Below are 22,701 nucleotides of genomic sequence, written 5' to 3' on the forward strand. Positions count from 1 at the left end.
ACACATCCAATTGTGGAAGTTATTATTAGTCCAAGATCTATTGATTCAAATCAACTTTTGTTCGTGGGAAAACCCCTTTAAGGGTGCACGTACACTGCAATATCATTGTGAACGAGTGTTGTTAAAAACAATAATTTCACAATTATCTTGCCGTGCAAACAAGCTCACGGTCACAGGTGAAATCTTTTGTGCAGCATAAAAATCATCGTTCTATGCAGTGCATAATCCGGCAGCCTATGCGCACTGAGCGATCTAGTGCAGATCCCACAGTGAACATCATTTACTTTAGTCTACCTGTATAATCAGGCATTCAAACAATCGGAGGTTGTAATGTGCTGACAATTTGTCCATGTAAATGGACCCTTACTTCGTGGGCTTGCTTTACAGACCTACAATTGACATTGACATTGTATCCTAAGGGGTTTTCTCATGAACAAAGTTAATTTTAAAGTTGATTTTAATCAATAGATAACTTCCACAATTGGATGTACAGTACAGACCAAAAGTTTGGACACACCTTCTCATTTAAAGATTTTTCTGCATTTTCATGACTTTGAAAATTGTACATTCACACTGAAGGCATCAAAACTATGAATTAACACATGTGGAATTATATACTTAACAAAAAAGTGTGAAACAACTGAAAATATGTCTTATATTCTAGGTTCTTCAAAGTAGCCACCTTTTGCTTTGATGACTGCTTTGCACACTCTTGGCATTCTCTTGATGAGCTTCAAGAGGTAGTCATCAGAAATGGTCTTCCAACAATCTTGAAGGAGTTCCCAGAGATGCTTAGCACTTGTTGGCCTTTTTGCCTTCACTCTGCGGTCCAGCTCACCCCAAACCATCTCGATTGGGTTCAGGTCTGGTGACTGTGGAGGCCAGGTCATCTGGCGTAGCACCCCATCACTCTCCTTCTTGGTCAAATAGCCCTTACACAGCCTGGAGGTGTGTTTTGGGTCATTGTCCTGTTGAAAAATAAATGATGGTCCAACTAAATGCAAACCGGATGAAATAGCATGCCGCTGCTGGTTCAGTATGCCTTCAATTTTGAATAAATCCCCAACAGTGTCACCAGCAAAGCACCCCCACACCACCACACCTCCTCCTCCATGCTTCACGGTGGGAACCAGGCATGTAGAGTCCATGTGTTCACCTTTTCTGCGTCGCACAAAGACACGGTGGTTGGAACCAAAGATCTCAAATTTGGACTCTTCAGACCAAAGCACAGATTTCCACTGGTCTAATGTCCATTCCTTGTGTTCTTTAGCCCAAACAAGTCTCTTCTGCTTGTTGCCTGTCCTTAGCAGTGGTTTCCTAGCAGCTATTTTACCATGAAGGCCTGCTGCACAAAGTCTCCTCTTAACAGTTTTTGTAGAGATGTGTCTGCTGCTAGAACTCTGTGTGGCATTGACTTGGTCTCTAATCTGAGCTGTTGTTAACCTGCGATTTCTGAGGCTGGTGACTCGGATAAACTTATCCTCAGAAGCAGAGGTGACTCTTGGTCTTCCTTTCCTGGGGCAGTCCTCATGTGAGCCAGTTTCTTTGTAGCACTTGATGTTTTTGCAACTGAACTTGGGGACACATTCAAAGTTTGCCCAATTTTTCAGACTGACTGACCTTCATTTCTTAAAGTAATGATGACCACTCGTTTTTCTTTACTTAGCTGATTTTTTTTTGCCATAATACAAATTCTAACAGTCTATTCAGTAGGACTATCAGCTGTTTACCACCTGACTTCTGCACAACACAACTGATGGTCCCAACCCCATTTATAAGGCAAGAAATCCCACTTATTAAACCTGACAGGGCACACCTGTGAAGTGAAAACCATTCCCGGTGACTACCTCTTGAAGCTCATCAAGAGAATGTCAAGAGTGTGCAAAGCAGTCATCAAAGCAAAAGGTGGCTACTTTGAAGAACCTAGGATATAAGACATATTTTCAGTTGTTTCACACTTTTTTGTTAAGTATATAATTCCACATGTGTTAATTCATAGTTTTGATGCCTTCAGTGTGAATGTACAATTTTCAAAGTCATAAAAATACAGAAAAATCTTTAAATGAGAAGGTGTGTCCAAACTTTTGGTCTGTACTGTATTTAAAAAAAATGTCCCTGTGCTGAGATAATCTTATAAATGTGCCCCTGCTGTGTACTGTGTAATGGCTGTGTCTGACCGTACAGGAACATGGTATGATCATACCACATCTCCTGGCCAGGGAAGGATGCAAAAGAGAGTATACAGACAGGACAGCAGGCGATCACAGCTTATTCTTTTTGTGAGTAAAATATTTTCCTGCCTGTTTTTAAAAAATGTTTTACTTCAAATAAAACTGCAGCTGTGATCCCCTGCTATAATGTCTGTATCCTCTCTTTTGCTTCCTCGCCTGCCCAGGAGATGTGGTATGATCAGACCATGTTCCTGTACGGTCAGACACAGCCATTACACAGTACACAGCAGGGGGACATATATAAGATTATCTCAGCACAGGAACATTTTATTTAAACACACCCAATTGTGGAAATTATTATTATTCCAAATCTATTGATTAAAATGAACTTAGTTCATGGATCAAAGTCAAGAAGGAGTTAAAGGGCTTTCCTTTAATCCTGCAATCTAAACTTATCCGCTCTCTATAAGATAAGTGTAAAGTGTTTGTCCATGTGGTTTTGATGGCTGGAACCATCCCTGAGACCACTGTGTGAATGGACAGAGATGACTCGATTCAGAGTCTAAGGGATTTCTGAAGATAGTTGAGTGCTGTCTCAGATCCGATACTTATCATCTATCCTGTGGATTGGCGCTTAGTTTTGATTATGTGAAAAGAAATGACTCCCAGATGTTAAAAAAAAAATAAGCTCATAAAGCAGGTTGAATGGACAAAAATTATAATCTCTGTGACTGAATACAACAAATATTTGATATTTTGTTGTGAATAATCCAGCGGAAGTTAATAGGATTACATGTAGGCATGGGCAAAAACTTCAGTCACCATCTTGTGGATGTGCCATCTGTTAACCAGACTAATCGCTCTGCTTAGCCAGTCATGAGGATGATTTAGTCACTCAAGCCAATCTGTGTGTGACCAGCATGATAAAAAAATATTACTAGACCTTAGCAAATCGAAAAACACCCAATTTGTTTTTTGTTGATTTGCGGATGAATTTGTGATCTGCTAGCTGTTAGGATACACTGGGAAAATTGATTGGATGCGTTACTGATTTCCTTTCAGGGAATCTAAACTAATCATCTACTAATCAATTCTCCTATTGTATTCTATGGACTAGCAAATTGCCCTATGTGGCTGGTAGATTGGCTCATCCTTACTGATGACATGATCTTTAGTGTACAAATCTAGCCATAGAAAACAAAATGACAATATTATTATTATTAGCATCGCGGGTCCCTGCCAGCGGCAAATTATCTCTGTGTTCCTTATGTGAATCATAGATCTGTGGACTCGTTCCAACAATAATTGTACAATTTGTTTGTACAAAACTCCTGGGGATCACACCTGCATTTCAATAGACTGAAAAGTGCCAGTATGGGTCCTACATTAGGTGTGAATCACCCTCTAAATAGAGATGGATCTAGTCATACAAAGTGATTGCACTCTACAGTCGTTATTATCATAACAGTATGCTAGAGTGGCACAATAGAGAGTTACAATTAAGCAACGTAGCAAGTGAGGAAGCCCCCCTGTGACTACCTCCACACATTATTTGCGAGATGTCATTGTCATCCTGATCTGATTCTGGCAGATGTGCCAGAATCAGATCAGGATGACAATGACATCTCGCAAATAATACCAATGTGGAGGGGATAATACCAATGTGGAGATTAGCCCACTGCATCTGTGTGTTTGTGAATAGCTCTCCTGGCAGATGGTGCAGGCAGGGAATGTTTGTGAAGACGGAGGCCAGTACAGCCAGTCCCTGCTCCCGAGATGCACGCAGCACGGTGGCATTTGAACTCCGTGGGCCGATCTGGATATTTTTCTGCAGTTGCAGCATTTTCTGAGCCAGCAGCTGAGCTTAGCAAATAAACATGAGTGTCCTGCACTTCGGACTTGTTAAGATTTAAGAGGAGGGGTGCAGACTCTTTACAAGAACTAATGAGGCCGCAGCCATGGGGGGAACATAGGCTCTGAAGGCTCATTTATTTTTAAATTGCAGAAGAAAAATATATACTAGAGCTTGCAATCTAAAATGTAATTAACCAGTGGCAGACACGAGATGGCAACCAAGGCCATGAGGTTTTCTTACACTCTTCTTCATTTTTTTGCTTCCGAGCGCACAATGCATTATTTTGTTTTATTCTGAGACATTTTGGATTCAGCTGATCTGCTACAATATCACGGCATGGTCTGCGATGTAACATATCACTATAGTTCAGGTTCCTGAATAAGAGCCCTGTTGGGGGTAAATTTGTCAAAGTTTACCATCAGGGGTGTATAATTAGAGATTTCAAGCCCCAATCTCACCAATTTAAAGCCACCCCAGGAGACCCATGGATTACAAAGTTACAAAGCATGCATAGGTTAATTATCAAACCTCTTATCTCTTAAATGAAACCTGCAGGAAAAAAAGATGTAAGAAAATAAGCTAGCTATTAAAAAAAATGTGGAAAATCAGCTCAAAGCCAAGTAAATCCTTAGAATACTGTCTGTCTTGTAGAAAAGATATACAAGGGAAAATACTTAGACATAAACAATAGGAAAAAAAAGCAGACGCAGAGTATTACAGAAATAATCGGAAAATATCAGATAAAATCTTAAGAAGGGAGATTTTGTCTGAGCAGTTTATAGAATAGCGCTCCTATGGCTATGATAAGCTGCAACATATAGAATACAATGAAAGCACATTTTCTCAGCTTAAGAATACCAGACATTGTATTTGAATGCTGTTTTATATATGGATAATAAGGTAAAAATGCAGAAAAATGTAAGGTCACGTGCAAGAAATGATCCGGGTTATTAGCCAAAAAGTACAGAAGGAAGAAGCGAATATTAGGTGACTCTTAGATCAGTCTTACTGTGTATCCTGGAGCACAAAGGCATCTTCCCGTCATCCCATCACAGTCAGCTCCATTGTAACAGGCACACAACTGTTGGCAGCCTTCCCCATAAAAGCCCGGCCGGCAGGGTTCTTCACAGTACAAGCCACTCCAACCTGCCCTGCAGGTGCACTCCCCAGACAGTGGGTGGCAGCTGAGAGAGAAGAGAGAGACTTGTCAGCATGGAGCTGTGGGGTGTGCGGGAGAACTAATTAAAACAATACATCGAGGTGTCAGCGGCCGGCAACGCTGGAACCCTACTCCCTGCAATTCATTCACCCGCGGTAACTTTGCAATTCATTCATCTGCCGTAACCCAGCTCCTTGGGGGAAAAAATCTATTATTTAAATGTACAGAGAAAGTGAGGGATTATTGTGCAAACAGGAGCAGAGCCAAAAAAAAAACAAGCACTAAGAAATTTAGGGAAATCTGGAGGCTAACTTGTCCTGTTCAGAGGGGAGACACAAATTCAACTAAATTGGAAAAATAATTAAAATGAAGAAAGCGAAACATAATTCACAAGAAGGAAAACACAGAAACATGAGACTGTATAGAACTCACAGCTGCCATTCCTGCTGGCGGAAATCTGATAATAAATTTCCACTTTCACCAGTGAATTCAATTTACCAATAGGTTTAAAAAGTGATGTTTGCCATTATAATCATTCATTAGAGAGTCTTTTACAGTCGTTAGTGATTTATTTCTAAGCTGCACTATTTACTCAGCGGTGAACTGAAGAGGCTTGTGCCGCTGCTGGGAAGGAGAAGACATGGCTGGCAATGGCCACTGCTTGATCTCCCATTGAGAAGGGCTAGTGGTGTGTATTCTTGAAATAATTCTGTGCAACACCACTAGTTCTATTCCTTGCTGCCAGGGACAGGACAATGCCATCAATGGTCCAATTCCAAATGACCACTGAGGAAGGCATGGTGGGTGGCGATACGATTGGGGCTTCTCCCTTCCACTTCCCCGCTAACCGTTATTATACTTGTTTTGGATATTTTCCTTTGTGTCTCTTATTTGTATTTGGAGCACAAGCGATCATTATGCATATAGGGATTTTTTTTAAAGAGTGACCATCATTTTAATTTTAATTTTATAAAATCAATAGTACAGAAAATAAGAAACTTTGTAATTTATCTTATCAAAAAATCAGCTTCTTTTTCTGCCAAAATTGATCAATCATTATCAAAATTCTCAATTCTGAGGTAAAATCTGTATTCAGTGAAGACAGACTTTACCATTACTGAGATTGGGGATGGCAGCTGCTACAGATACAATTTCATGTAGATGGGAGGAGCTAGAGGCAGAGCTCCTTCTTCCTCCTCTCTCTCCTATCTAGATAGAATCTCATAAGTAGCAACTGCCATCTCCTATCTCAGTAATGGTAAAATCATTCATTCATTCATTTCAACATTTAAATATATTTTTGTATACCGTATTTTTCGCCTTATAAGGCGCACTCCCCCCCCCCAGATTTGGGGGGTAAATAGGTGTGCGTCTTATAATGTGAATATACATTACCGGCTGCCGTGGTGCAGGGTCCCAGAGTCGCAGCTGGGGGAGGCAGGAGTGGGGCGATGCTGCAGGCCCCACGCTGGGAGGAGGAGGGGTTTGGATGTACGACACTGCAGGTGTTTGTTGTCGGGCTGGAGCTCCGCCAACATTTTGAGAAAGCACGCAGCCCCCGTACTTACATGGTATACAATTTTGCGGATTATAAGACACACCCCAAATTTTGGGAAAAAAAATGGGAAAAAAACTTTTTTAATAAAATTGTGGTGCTTCTTATAGTCAGTGCATCTTACTGCTTACTGGGGGTGTGGTGGAGCGGGGTCCCAGGTTGATGGCTGCAGGAAGCTGGGCATGGCAGAAGTGGGGTGATGCTGTGGGCCTCAGGCTGTGTGCAGGGGGTGTTCGGAGGTGCGAGGGGATGTTGAGGGTGTTCGGCGGTGCGGTGGCTCCGCTGGCATTTTGAGAAAGCCCGGAGACCCCGTACTTACATGGTATACAATGAGGTGGACTCCGGGAAAATGGCCGCCATGGGCGGCACATGCGCAGATTGAGATCTCGGCAACAAGATCTCGGTGCCGAGATCTCAATCTGTGCAGGCGCCGTCCACGGCGGCCATTTTCCCGGAGTCCACTGTATTGTATACCATGTAAGTGTGGGGGCTCCGGGCTTTCTCAAAATTCAGACGGAGCCCCCTGCACCGCCAAACACCCACAACATCCCCTCGCACCTCCGAACACCCCCTCCACACTGCCTGAGGCCCACAGCATCACCCCACTCCTGCCATGCCGAGCTTCCTGCAGCAGTCAACCTGGGACCCCGCTCCACCGCACCCCCGGTAAGCAGGGGATGGGGAGGGGGTGAATATTTATGCCCTTTAACAGTGGGCACACGCGATAGCCCGGCAGGAGCCACCCTGCGGCTATGCTGTGTGCCGGCTATTAAGGAGCATGAAGTCACTGCTCCCCGCGCACACAGTCCCGGCGTGGGGAGCAGTGACTTCCGGCAGCTGATCTCTCCTTGTGAGCCGCGCATGGCAGTGACGTCATGTGCGGCTCACAAGTAGAGATCAGTGCGGGCAGACAGGACGCAGCGCTGGAGGAGAGAGAAGAAAGGTGAGTAGGAGTGTTTATTTTTTTATGTGCAGCCTGATGGGGATTAGGGGGACTATGCATACTAGGATAAGGATGAGGGTGCCATACATACCAGAGTAAGGATGAGGGGGCCATACATACTAGGGTAAGGATGAGGGGTGCCATGCATACTAGGATAAGGATGAGGGGGCCATGCATACCAGGATAAGGATGAAGGGTGCCATGCATACCAGGATAAGGATGAAGGGAGCCATGCATACCAGGATAAGGATGAGGGGTGCAGTGCATACCAGGATAGGGATGAGGGGCGTCATGCATACCAGGATAGGGATGAGGAGTGCCATGCATACCAGGATAGGGATGAGGGGTGCCATGCATACCAGGATAAGGATGAGGGGTGCCATGCATACCAGGATAGGGATGAGGGGTGCCGTGCATATCAGGATGGGGATGGGAGCCACATAAAATGGGAAGGGGGGGCATATCTACCAGGATGGGGGATATTATCAGAATTGGGGGACATTACCCCTATTTCAGTGTCAGCAGCAGACCCCCTCCCCCTTAACAGGGCATCGTGACCACATTTTTTTGTTTACATTTTTTTTTCTATTTTCCTCCTCTAAAACCTAGATGCGTCTTATGGTCCGGTGCGTCTTATAGTCCGAAAAGTACGGTAAGTTTCTGGGTGTAACATGGAAAAATGTGAAATTAATACTTTTCCAAGGTACTGTAGATGACATACCCATTACAGTCCATGTGGCTGTTCACATATCCAAATCTTTTTGTGGACTGAGAAGTCCGCAAAAAAAGACAGAGACATGTCTGTTTTTGATCCAAGTCTCAGATAAAACTTGATTATACAAATGTATGGGTCCATGAAAATCACAGACAGCAAAAGGATGCCATCCGTGTGAAACCCTAGTGCTGTCCGTTTTTAAAAGGAGCCTGTCGTGTAAAAAACTACCATTAACCTGCTGGTATAGGGTTAATCTGCAGGTTAATAGCGTTCTGTAGCTGCCCGGCGTTTGCACTTAGAGCGCCGCTGCCAAGAGGAAACTAACTTTATTCCTCCCGGCATTTTTGAGCTTTTAGTCATAGGGTTGTGGCCGGCATGGCTTAAATCACTGCTCAGTGCATAGTGCGCAGCTTTAATGCTTTAATGCAGCGCCGGCTGTCAGTCCCGAGGCATTGTTACAGCTGCCGCTCACTATGCGCCGAGCGGTGACTGAAGCTGCGCCTGCCTATCCCTATGACTGAAAGTATTTTTTTACATGACTGGCTGCAATAAACAGGAGAAGCTTTACATTTTTTATTAAGCATATGAGAAAAGTACTGATGAAACACTGATGAAAGAAACTGAAAAACTGACCAAACACTGATAAAAAGCTGATCCAAAGAACTGATGAAAATCAATGTTTTTTATTTTGTGTGTACCAGATAAATTACTGACGTCTGAATGAGGCCTTAGTAACATCAGATTGACATCTAGTCATTACATCTCCAGAGCTTTACCCATTCTCCAAGAGAATTGAGCAATATCAATTGTCTTCCACATCTAATGCTTTGAGCTATGAGTTTGGTATAAAGACTTTCTCTTTAGCAGGCGGCTGTACCTTCCGCACAAAGATATTTCATTGACAGGCAGATTACAGTATACATACCCACGAGTATTGGTCAAATTACACGGGCAATTCTTGTTACACTTGAGTCCATAAAGTCCTTCGGCACACACCCGCTCCTCACAGAGGATGCCTTTAAAGCCTGGTTCACACAAACAGGCACCATTGATGTGGTAACACTTGGCTCCATTCTGGCAGTCACATCTTTCAGCACACTGGTAACCATAGGTTCCAACGGGGCATTCCTCTTGGCACCTGTAGATCATAGAAATTAACAATACATTAATTAATACAATACATTAATTTCAAACAATTCATTACCAGTTAAAGGGTTCTCAAAATATTTGAGTTATAGAAAACCTATATCTGACCTATTATGCCACAATCTATAAGCTCAGATGATATCATTAGATAGTTGCAAGAATGTTTTTCGGGGTAAATTTTTCTAGGCTCTGCTCTAATTTACAAAACTGCAACCAAATTATTCCTTAGAAGTAATATACAGTGAAACCTGTTTTAAATGACCACCCAAGATGAAGCAAAATATGATCCACTGGATTTGTGGTCTTCTAAAAAAAATGTAATATAAGCACAAAATATAAGGGAATTTAAATATTTCAATTCTAAGATTATGGATGATTCATCATAGTTATTACACAAGAATTCTGGTGTAAATCATTTTGAAAAATCTCAAAATGTTTGCGCAACAATTTGGCGACATTTGTCATTTTCACTCAGTTCCGTCTAAATGGGTAGAGCTGGGGTGAGACAGTAGTGCGCCGAGGGCATGATGCTACAGCTCGTCTAAGTCATGACGAACAGTGGCGATCTTATGCCAGAAATCTTACTCCAGTCCCCAAATGGAGTAAGATTTGTGGCGAGGCACATGGAGGCACACACCACTTGCCAGACATTCCTGATTCATTCAGAGGTACACGCCCATTACTGAATTAGAAGTGTCTGACTCCAGCACACCACTTCATGAAGATTGATGTGAACAAAACCGGTCTTGAAGAATTATTAGGCCCAATTTCAAGGGGTTGCTCACTTTGAATTTTGCTTCTTCCATCGGATTCGAGTTCCATTTTTCAGGGATTCAGACTCAACTTCTACAATCAACCAATGGAGTTCTAATGGACTCCTTTGAGGTTTTTTTTTAAGACTGTGTTACTGTGCCGGTCTGAAAAGGCAGATCCCGCCGGAAAAAGTATAGAGCCTTTTTGAACTTCCAACACGTAGGGGAAAAATTTAGTGTGAATGGCCCCTTAAAGAGGTGGCCTTTGGAAAAGGTTTATCTGAATATATACAGTGAGTGGGTTTATATCAACAAATTAAAGCAAAGATACTTTTTGTCATCATGGCTAAAGTAAAAAAAGAATACCTGTGAACTTACTCTGAAGACCCTAATATTGTGACATGATGCATATTTTAAGGTTCTCAGGTTTTATGAAGAAAATCTATTGTGTTTTGTTCCCTATAATGTAAGGTTTTCTGTTGATAATGCTCTTCATTATGGCATCATGGATATAAAATGGAGAGAAATGTGGCCTACATACTTGCATTAATTCTTCTTTCCGCTCTACATTATTGGCCAGATCATTCTATTAGAATACAACACGGAGTTCTGTATGGACAGCTCAATTTCATGGATGGCTCGGCTATGCTCTCTTCATTTCACGCAATTCCATTAACACAACAGTTCTATCACAAATGCGAACAAGAATCATTTAAATACACACAACTTAACATCAATTAATGATCATGCGTCAGGATAAAAAAGGTGATGATGATCATAATAAAACATGTGTGCATGTGCCTCCATACATAACGTCAATTACTTATAAGACAGTGTGAACATCTGAATCAATATTTAAACCAAGTGGAAGGAGTGTTAGTAATTTATGTATCCACATGAGTTCCTTCTTATCAAGCAGAAAAGCAATCACCAATCCTCCTGATACAAATAACACTGCTCATTCCCATATAAGAAAATAAACCTTTTAAAGCGTCGCCATGTTCCACTAAAAAATTCAAACTGAACTATTAAATCTAACTTTACAAAATAAGGCTACAGGTATGTCCACACGCGGCACATTTGTTTCCGAAATATATACAATTGTTCCATTCATCAGCAAAAATCAATGTGCTGCCGCCAAAACAGATAAATGGAACGGATTTTCATTTGCAAAAAAATCTGCAATAGCTATGTACACATTTCACAGATTTTCTTATTGTCTATTTGCCCCCTAAATGCAAAATTAAGCAACTTTCTAAACATTCTTCATTAAAAATGTTCCACCATTTTTCTGCTGCAGAGTGGCAGAGTGTCTCTGAGTGCTTTGCAAAAAAAAAAAGATATAAATCAGTTCGTGCTCCAGATTAAAGGGGTTGTCCAATACTCGGACAACCCCATCTAAATCAGCATGTTTTCCCTCCGGAAAATAATAACACTTACAGTTGTGCTCAAAAGTTTACATACCTTGGCAGAATTTTTCCTTTCTTGGCCTTGTTTCAGAGAATATGAATGATAACAAAAAAACTTTTTCTCCACTCATGGTTATTGGTTGGGTGAAGCCATTTATTGTCAAACTACTGTGTTTTCTCTTTTTAAATCTTAATGACAACCAAAAACATCCAAATGACCCTGATCAAAAGGTCACATACCCTGGTGATTTTGGCCTGATAACATGCACAGAATTTGACACAAATGGGTTTGAATGGCTACTAAAGGTAACATCCTCACCTGTGACCTGTTTGCTTGTAATCAGTGTGTGTGCATAAAAGCTGAGTGAGTTTCCGTGATCCAGAAAGACTCTTGCATCTTTCATCCAGCCACTGACATTTCTGGATTGTGAGTCATGGGGAAAGCAAAAGAATTGTCAACGGATCTACGGGAAAAGGTAGTTGAACTGTATAACACAGGAAAGGGATACAAAAAAAATCCAAGGAATTGATAATGCCAGTCAGCAGCGTTCAAACTGTGATTAACAAATGGAAAATCAGGGGCTCTGTAAAAACCAAACCACGGTCAGGTAGACCAACAAGAATTTCGGCCACAACTGCCAGGAAAATTGTTCGGGATGCAAAGAAAATCCCACAAATAACATCAGCTGAAATTCATGACTCTCTGAAAACTAGCGGTGTGGCTGTTTCAAGATGCACAATAAGGAGGCACTTGAAGAAAAATGGGCTGCATGGTCGAGTCACCAGAAGAAAGCCATTACTGCGCGAATGCCACAAAGTATCTTGCCTACAATACGCCAAACAGCACAGAGACAAGCCTCAAAACTTCTGGAACAAGGTAATTTGGAGTGATGAGACCAAAATTGAACTTTTTGGCACAATCATAAACGTTACATTTGGAGAGAGGTCAACAAGGCCTATGATGAAAGGAACACCATTCCTACCGTAAAACACGGAGGTGGATCGCTGATGTTTTGGAGATGTGTGCGCTAAAAAGACACAGGAAACTTGGTAAAAGTTGAAGGAAAGATGAATTCAGAACGTTATCAGAAAATACTGGAGGAAAATTTGCACTCATCAGCCCGGAAGCTGCCCATGGGATGTACTTGGACGTTCCAACATGACAACGATCCAAAACACAAGGCCAAGTCAACCTGTCATTGGCTACAGCAGAACAAAGTGAAGGTTCTGGAGTGGCCATCTCAGTCTCCTGACCTCAATATCATTGAGCCACTCTGGGGAGATCTCAAGCGCATAGTTCATGCTAGACAGCCCAGGAATTTACAGGAACTGGAGGCTTTTTGCCAAGAATAATGGGCAGCTTTACCATCTGAGAAAATAAAGAACCTCATCCACAACTACCACAAAAGACTTCAAGCTGTCATTGATGTTAGAGGGGGCAATACACAGTATTAAGAAATGGGGTATGTGAACTTTTGATCAGGCTCATTTGGATGTTTTTGGTTATCATTAAGATTTAAAGAGAGAAAACACAGTAGTTTGACAATAAATGGCTTCACTCAACCAATAACCATGAGTGGAGAAAAAGTTTTTTGGCTATCATTCAAATTCTCTGAAACAAGGCCAAGAAAGGAAAAATTCTGCCGGGGTATGTAAACTTTTGAGAACAACTGTATACTCACCTCTGGAGCTAGCTCCGTTCCAGCCGTGTCGACACTCATGCTCCTGGGGCTCACGTGACATTGTTATGTCATGCATACCCTGGGGCCAATCAGCAATGGCTTCACTCTCCCCGCCTTTTGACAAATCAGTAATCAAGAGGAAGTGAGAGCTGCGGCCAGCCGCTCACTTCCTCTTGAAATTTCATTCATCCGAAGGTGGGGAGAATGAAGCCAGCAGTGATTGGGCACAGGGCTCGCATGACAATGTCACGTAAGCACCGGGAACGAACCTGGCACCGGAGGTGGGTAAAAGTGTTTTTTACGGAGGCAAACATGCTAATTGGGAGGGAATTGGCAGAGTAGTGGACAAACCCTCTAATTCTGGCTCTGCTCTCCACTTCACTTTTCTAAGTGTTAGAGATAGCAGGAGAGAGGGGGAAGAAGTTGTAGACAGAACTTCAGTAGATAGGGGAGTTAGTATCTGGGATGGGCACCGAAAACAGGCTATCAACAAGGAAGAAATCACATGGTGAGGAAATATGGCCAATTTTTTAACTGTTCTGATAAATGAAAGAAAGTGAAGACAGAAGTACCCTGGATACACACAGACTTCAAATCAAACCTATATAACTGGAAGTGACACCCAAGAAGCAGAGCTCAGGCTATAAACTACATATCAGTGTACTTAGTGAAATTTTATTAACTAAAAGTATCTAAGGGGTAACATTTCTCCTTGCAGAGAGCGACATGTTAAGAATGTCACGGTGAGGAGACTTTTAAAGCCGCAATGCTCCTCTGGGAAATAAGCAAATTGTCTCTTCAGAGAAGAAGAGGACCAGAACTCTAGTGCCACCTACAGGAAGTAGCAATCCTAAAAGTCAATAGTGACCCTTTAATGAGCCTTATCACATGACTTAGGATATAAGCCAGAACCAGAAACTCAATTTGCAGACACTGTTTTGGGGTACTGCCCCTCGTCAGTGCAAAGTGTGAGTTCTGGTATCTAAGGGGTAACATTTCTTCTTGCAGAGAGCGACATGTTAAGAATGTCATGGTGAGGAGACTTTTAAAGCCGCAAGGTGGCACTAGAGTTCTAAAGCCTCTCAACCAGCCAAACCAGAACTCACACTCCGACGAGGGGCAGTACCCTGAAACACAGTGTCTGCAAATTGAGTTTCTGGTTCTGGCTTATATCCTAAGTCATGTGATAAGGCTTTTAGGATTGCTACTTCCAATAGGTGGCAATAGAGTTCTGGTCCTCTTCCTCTCTGAAGAGACAATTTGCATTAACTAAAAGGTAACATATACATACCTCCCAACTTTAAAAGATAGGAAAGAGGGACACATACTGCAGTATGTGGTAGTTTTTATTTTTCTCTAAGTCAGTACCCTGACCTCGTCCAGTCCTGATGAAGGTACGCACTGAAACACGCATCGGGGTGAGAGACACACTCACTGTTGGATCCATCACATACAGGTATAATCCTTATATCTATCTTTACACCTTACTCAAATTATGGACATATGTTAAATTTATACCTTTTACACCTGGGCTCATACATTATACATGCATATGGAGGGCCTGTGCAATAGTAGAGTCAGGGCTGTGCAAGTATTTTTATTTATTTAGAGATTTATACTGTATATATCATATTAATATTATATACTGTATACATTTTTATTGATATAATCTCTTTTGACATATACCGGTACATATACATTATGTCATTCACAGCACTATTTGCACTTTATGTTCCACCTGGCTGTATTATATTTATATAAGGTCTCATTGCTCCCCAGAGCCAATATTACTTAAAGGTGGTAGGTCACCATTGATTGTATATCACTCTGTGCTCAATTTATGTAAGGTTATTGGTTCTTCAGCAGTTTTTTTATTCTGTACATATATTTGTATTGTCTTGATTTTATATAATTGCGTGTGTGTGCTCTCTTCTTTTTGTCACCGCATACCCACTTGTATGTATTAACCACTTCGCGCCAGAGCCGGTTTTTGCCTTCGTGACCGGGCCAATTTTTTCAATTCTGACCACTGTCACTTTATGAGGTAATTACTCTGGAACGCTTCAATGGATCCCCCTGATTCTGAGAATGTTTTTTCGTGACATATTGTACTTCATGATAGTGGTAAAATTTCTTCGATATCACTTGCGTTTATTTGTGAAAAAATCGGAAATTTGGCGAAAATTTTGAAAATTTAGCAATTTTCAAACTTTGAATTTTCATGCCCTTAAATCAGAGAGATATGTCACACAAAATAGTTAATAAATAACATTTCCCACATGTCTACTTCACATCAGCACAATTTTGGAACCAAAATTTTTTTTTTGTTAGGGAGCTATAAGGGTTAAAAGTTCACCAGCGATTTCTCATTTTTACAACAAAATTTACAAAAACATTTTTTTAGGGACCACATCTTATTTGAAGTGACTTTGAGGGGCCTTTATGACAGAAAATACCCAAAAGTGAAACCATTCTAAAAACTGCACCCCTCAAGGTGCTCAAAACCACATTCAAGAAGTTTATTAACCCTTCAGGTGCTTCACTGGAATTTTTGGAATGTGGAAGAAAACAATGAACATTTAACTTTTTTTCACAAAAAATTACCTTAGACCCAATATTTTTTAATTTTCGCAATAGTAACAGGAAAAAATGGACTCCGAAATGTGCAATTTCTCCTGAGCACGCCGATACCCCATATGTGGTGCAAAACCACTATTTGGGCGCACGGCATGGCTCGGAAGGTAAGGAGCGCCATTTGACTTTTGGAATGGAAATTTGGCTGGAATCGATAGCGGACGCCATGTTGCATTTGGAGAGCCCCTGAGGTGCCTAAACAGAGGAAACCCCCAACAAGTGACCCCATTTTGGAAACTAGACCCCTCAAGGAACTTATCTAGATGTGTGGTGAGCACCTTGAACCCCCAGGGGCTTCACAGAATTTTATAATGTTGAAGTGTGAAAATAAAAAAACACATTTTTAACACAAAACTGCTACTTTAGCCTCAAATTTTTAATTTTCACAAGGGCAGCCAGAAAAAATGGACCCCAAAATGTGTTGTGCAATTTCTCCTGATCACGCTGATACCCCATATGTGTTGCAAAACAAATGTTTGGGTGCACGGCATGGCTCGGAAGGTAAGGAGCGCCATTTGACTTTTGGAATGGAAATTTGGCTGGAATCGATGGTGGACGCCATGTTGCATTTGGAGAGCCCCTGAGGTGCCTAAACAGAGGAAATCCCCAACAAGTGACCGAATTTTACAATCTACTCCTCTGTATAAATTAATCTAGTGGTGGGAAAATAAGTAGATAGGTAAATGGTCACTAAACCCATAGATGAATTCCCAGAGAGGTGTCATTTCCAAAATGGGGTCACTTCAGTGGGGATTCTGCTGTTCTGGCATTTTTCACAGGCGCTAAGTACCAGAACTAAAGAATCTCCCCTGAAGTGACCCCATTTTGGAAATGACACCCCTCTGGGAATTCATCTATGGGTTTAGTGACCATTTTAACTCAATGGATGATTTCCAGAAACTAGCACGCAATGGAAGGTTTAGATTCTGGAGAACCCCCCCTGGAAATTAAGTGAGCTCTACTCGAATGTGTCATTCACTAAATGAACCAAATGTTTGAATGACAAAATGGAATACATTTTTACAGTTTAAAAACGTGGTTCTGTGTGGAAGATTTTATAGCAGTCAGTGACGCATAAGGCTGGCAATGATGGGCATTGTGGGCAATAGTAGGGGGTATCACGCCTCATTCCTCTCTTAGTACATACACGACATCTTTTCTGGGGGTTCCTTCTCGTTTCCGTTGCTGGAATAAGAGCAATAAAATGTCGCTCAGTGAGTCTTTTCACATCCTCAGATTCTAATGGATGAGCGGGGCTAACACTTTCAAAAACAAGATTTTCAATTACCTTTTCTTGATAATCAAGAAAAGGATCTGAATTTCCTGCTTTTTTGTACAACACAAAAGAATTGTATGTGGCCACCTGAAACAAATAAATAACCAACTTTTTATACCAGGTATAGGACTTTCTTGATACCTGGTATGGTTGTAGAACCTGGTCTGCAAGGTCCACACCCCCCATGTGTTTGTTGTAGTCAATGACTGACACAGCTTTTTGCTTTGGAGTGGTGGATCCTAGTTCTACAGTGGCCCTTGTGGCATCTTTGTGGATCGAGCTGAGGACAAAAATATCCCTCTTATCCCTATACTTCAGGGCAAGCAGCTCTCCGTTGCGTACAGCCCCTGACTGCCCCTTTTGGAACTTTTGGTTGACCAATGGTTGTGGAAACCCCTGACGGTTTTTACGAATGGTCCCACAAGCTCCGATGTTGTGTTCAACCAGACTTTTAAATAGGGGTATGCTGGTGTAATAATTGTCCACATATAGATTGTAGCCTTTTTGAAAAAAATGGACTTATCAGCTCCCAAACAATTTTTCCAAATGTCCCCAGATAAGTAGGGCATCCTGGTGGGTTTAGTTGGCTATCTTTCCCCTCATATATGCGAAAAGCGGATGTGTATCCGGTTGAACTTTCGCACATTTTATAGAGCTTTATTCCAAACCTTGCCCTTTTAGATGGGATAAATTGCTTGAGGTGCAGTCTTCCTTTGAATTTTACAAGGGACTCATCTATAGAAATATTTTGTGTTGGGGTGTAGAGCCTTAAGAATTTTGCTGACAAATTTTCAATGATGGGTCTAATTTTATATAACCTGTCATGTTCTGGGGCATTTCTAGGCAGGCATTGACTATTGTCGTTAAAATGCCAAACCGCATGAACATTTCATAACGGGTCCTAGGAAGAACGACTGAAAACATAGGGGTGGCTTGAACAGGGTGGTTAGACCAGTAGGATCGAATGCTCGGTTTTTTAACAAGCCCCATGGCAAATGTAAGTCCTAAATTTTTTTATTTCCGGGACATTAGTTGGTGTCCATAAATTTGCCCTGGCATAGTAACATCGGGGATTCTGGCTTATGAATTGGGATGCGTATAAATTTGTTTGCACGACAATATGCTCTAGCAAGCTGTCTGTAAAAAACAAATTAAAAGAATGAATTGGTCCAAAATCTTCCACCTCCACATTTATACCAGGAATGGCGTTGAAATCAGGGCTGAATGGAGCAGCCGAATCTGAAGCCTCCCATCTGGGAAATGCTATATCACGTGGCAAAGCCCCTTGTACACTGGCGTGCGCCAATTCACTAGTAGCAGGGACAGCGCTTGTACTGGGCAGTGTTCCCTGATTTGGAGACGTTTCTCCAGTAGCGCTATTTGCCCCTATTGTTGTACTGGTCCTTGGGCTTGAGGATGGACCAGAATCACTGCTCATTTCTGAGCTCTCAGTGTCGCCGCTACTAAAGCCCTCAAAATCCACATCTCCATCTGAGATTGCACTGTCATCAGTGTCAGAACACAGCACGGCATACACATCCTCTGCGGTATAAGTCTGACGGGCCATTTTATTTTTATATTTTTTGACTGGACTGAACGGACCGGACTGAAAGGACGGGACCGGACTGGACTGACCGGACTGATCTGACAGGACTGACTGACCTGACAGGACTGACTGACCTGACAGGACTGACTGATCTGACAGGACTGACTGATCTGACAGGACTGACTGATCTGACAGGACTGACTGATCCTAACCTAACTCTTTCTTTCTTTTTTTTTTTTTTTACTTTCACAGTGGCAAGGCTGACACAGCTCTTGTCACACTGTTTCTGCTCTGCCCTCTCACTGAGATCGGAGGGGAAACAGTGTATTTATCAGGCAGATCGCCCGGGAAAGTTTGTTGCTAAAACAAACTTCCCTAGTGATCTCTCTGATTGGCTGGTGTGACGCTGACATCATCGAGACCTGAGCCAATCAGGTCTAGATGATGTCAGAGGTCACAGCACTGGGATCCCCTCGCTGCTAAGGTATGTGGGGGTCCCGATCACCGACCACCGGCTGTCACCATCTTTTAAATGCCACGATCGCTATGGATCGTGGCATCTAGAAGATAGGAACAGGTTAACATCATGGGGACCTGATCCAATCAGGTCCCCATGATGTCACATGTCAGAGCTATCACTCTGCACTGGAACCACAGCGCTTGCAGGACCCTGGGGGTCCTGAGCGCTGCAGGACCACCCACCGGTTTTAAACGTCGGCGCTGCACAAAGCCCAGGCAGCGCCGACGTTTATGTACAGTGGGCGGTCCTGAACCGGTTAATAAAGGTATTTTAAACTATATACTTCTACGTTCAGATCACTTAATCGGTTATTTTTCTTATTGGTTTATGTAATCTGAGAGCAGCATGATATAGGGGCTGAGACAGTGATTCCAGCGATCTGTCACTTGCTGGTCTGCATGTTGTCATTTTAATACAATCACTGTTTTCTCTGCTGCAGATCTAGCACTGCTCTGATTGCTGAGCTCTTAAAACTCCGCCTACACCACTGATTGGCAGCTCTCTGTGCACACTGTACATTGACAAAAAGCAGCTAATCAGTGGTAAAGGCAGGGTTACCCTTAGCACAAAGCACCCAGTCCTGTAGTGATAATCTCCTGCTGATAAAACACTGATTTTATTGAAACAACAACATACAGTTTAGTCAGTGACACATTGCTGGAATCAGAGTCTACATCATTCTAAAATCAGATTACATAATAAAAACCTGCAGATCGATTCCCTTTAAGGTCCATTCTATTTTGGTAGAAAGTTCTCTGCCCAGAGACTGAAATAAATTAAGCGTCTCATGAATGAGCTAGTTGCAAAAACACAACTTGATTTACTCAATATAATATATATTGTAGAACCCCCTGGATAATACATGCTAATGATCCTAATCTAAACTATTAAATTCAATTATAACTTTTTTGTAATTCCATGTGTGGGCACTTAGAAAATTTTATGATTTAATGTCAAACAAGGCTAATTTTATTCCTATGTTTGTATATATAATGTTTTGTACTTTTGCTTCATTCCGCCTGTGCGGGGTATCAGGCAGATTGTTGCCACCTTTTGCCTATAATTTTAAATAAATAAAGTTTGAAACACAATACTGTATGTGGTGCTGTAACTAATGTGTTTGTATATTTGGGGAAATTGAATAATTGCCAATACTAGTGCAAAGAAAAAGGAGGAGATCTTGCCCATTGCTACTAATTAAGCCTGTGGTTGAATTCCACATCGGGCCTTAGAAAAATGAGAAGAGAAACCTGATTTGTTGTTATGTGCAACAATTCCCCTATTCCATTGTGTTGTTTTTCATAAATCCTCCACTAATATATGAGGTATTTTTTCCTGGCTAATGGTTTAGCAGCCATTATAGGGAAAAACTACAAAAAGGGAGTCTGAATTCATAAAATAATGAACTTTTGAAACATCTTCCTATGTAGAATCCTAGGCTGAAGTCTTTCAGGGAGTATATTGCTAGGACATGTTCTTTTTAGATCAGGATGCTTTATAAAGGCTGATAAATAAAAAGCAACTGCACAACCAAATGACCTGCTAAACTGATGAGAAGGCTAGGTTGGCACAGGGTTTTCAAAGAAGATTTTGCTGAAAAAACATTCTCAAAAAACATTTTAATGGTATGTGCACACAATGTCTTTTTCAGGCGGATTCCGCCTGGAGGCTCCTTTAAAAAGAGCTGTAAAAGTGCAGTAGAAATTGAACATAATGCACAGCAATGTAAAAACGACATTGCTGTGCACACGTCCAGTCTTATGTCAAATCTTTTAACCTCTCCTCTTCAGGGTTCTTTAGGGTTTAATTGGAAACCTTGTAGCGGTTAAAAGAAGTTTTATTTTTTTGGCGGCTTCTAAACAAAAGCACACAGCAAGGAGGACAGTGGCAAAACCGCTGCAAATATGACTGCGTTTCCATGAAGCTATTTCACCTCGGAAGACTCAGCAGTTCTGCCAGCGTCTTAAATGCCATGTGCACATCCCCCTTTGAATACTCTATTTTTTTCAATATCAAGTCATCTTTGCTGTTTATATAAGGATTTCTTTTCAGTTTTTTTTCCTGATGAGGTTTTGTAAAGAAAAAAAAAAGTCACGTGTTTGAAGTGGATTCCACATGAAACCTGCTCTAAATAAGGCACAGTCAAATCGAAAGGCTGCAAAAGGCTATGTTCACACCAAATTAAAAAAATAAAAAAAGTTTAGTTTTCAAGCTAAACCACATGTCAGTTTCTGCGGGTGATCCGCAGGTGCACGGAGAGGCAGCATAGTGGATTTCTAGAAATCTCATTCGCTATGCTGTAACATCTGGACGCTGGGGGTTTGACGCTGCATAAACACGCAGCTTCAAACCCGCAGCGGCTGCTGATCGTGTGCACATACCCAAAAAGTTTTGAAGAGTCTTGGAAGAGTTTTCTCCTGAAGTCTTTTTTTTTCGCAGCCTTTGATTTGACAGTGCATAGTTTGGGTAGGATTCCATCAGGATCCCCTTTAAAGAAGTAACAAGCACTTTTTTTCCATTGGCTGTTTTTCAAAAACTTTTCAGGAAAACAAAATGTACCAAAAACTGCTCATATGAACAGCAAAGTGGATTTTCTATAGAATAGAAGAGTTTCCAAGAGTTTTTGAAGCATGTGATGAGCTAGTTTCCAGCAATTGTCTCCTACGATTATTAGGATATCAGTGATATATTATAAAGCGTTACCGTCAGTTCTGGTGCCGGTTTTTCTTTAGATATAATAATGAGACTGTCGATTTACTAAACACCAATAAAATGAACGACATGAAGTTTATTGTCTAGAAATCAGTAGGGTAAGTTATGAAAGTACAGCCCCTGTACTCTTATTAATTAATGAAGGCAACAATGGCTGCCTCCGCATGAAGTCATCAGCCAATGGCTTCTGTATTGCTTGCTCGACGAGAGAGGTAAATATTAGTCAGTGACTAAATTCTTTCTATGCGCTGTGACTAAATTCTTTCCATATACAGCTAACCACAGGTAGAATATCTCCAGAGTATGAAACACAACATGAACACGACGCTTTCTTTTTATTATTTAAAAGAGCTTTTATATAAACTCGTGTACATCCAGCTCCGGGGTCGTGTGCTGTTCTCTATAAACACAACTTTCTGAGAATTTCGGCTATTGATGAGGTCTTTGTGTGCCTGGGATCAGATGCGGAGATTGCTCGCCTCCTGTGTGCACCGTGCCTAGCACGCCAGCCTGGCTCATTCTGTCTGTACAGGGAGTGTGACCAGCAAAGCCCTCACCTGCTGAGATCTGGCACAGATACACAGAAATGGCTGCATCTGACACCACTGGGGAAAATAAGCTTGCCT

The 22,701-nt window shown here is 41.7% G+C and overlaps 1 protein-coding gene across 6 annotated transcripts in view; it reads right to left on the reverse strand.

The window, feature by feature from the left end:
- Positions 1-22,701, reverse strand: part of MEGF11 (multiple EGF like domains 11) — a 752,211-nt gene that overhangs the window by 206,623 nt on the left and 522,887 nt on the right. For all 6 annotated transcript variants that reach the window (XM_073653441.1, XM_073653443.1, XM_073653439.1 and 3 more), the window contains exons 9-10: positions 9,324-9,536; positions 5,036-5,210 (exon numbers count right to left, since the gene is read on the reverse strand). In XM_073653441.1, the coding sequence (XP_073509542.1) occupies positions 5,036-5,210; positions 9,324-9,536 (388 nt within the window). The remainder of the gene's footprint in view (positions 1-5,035; positions 5,211-9,323; positions 9,537-22,701) is intronic.

This window comes from Phyllobates terribilis, unplaced genomic scaffold (genome assembly GCF_046119375.1).
Source record: "Phyllobates terribilis strain yellow unplaced genomic scaffold, ASM4611937v1 Scaffold_11__3_contigs__length_659146591, whole genome shotgun sequence".
Classification (NCBI taxonomy): Eukaryota; Metazoa; Chordata; class Amphibia; order Anura; family Dendrobatidae; genus Phyllobates; species Phyllobates terribilis.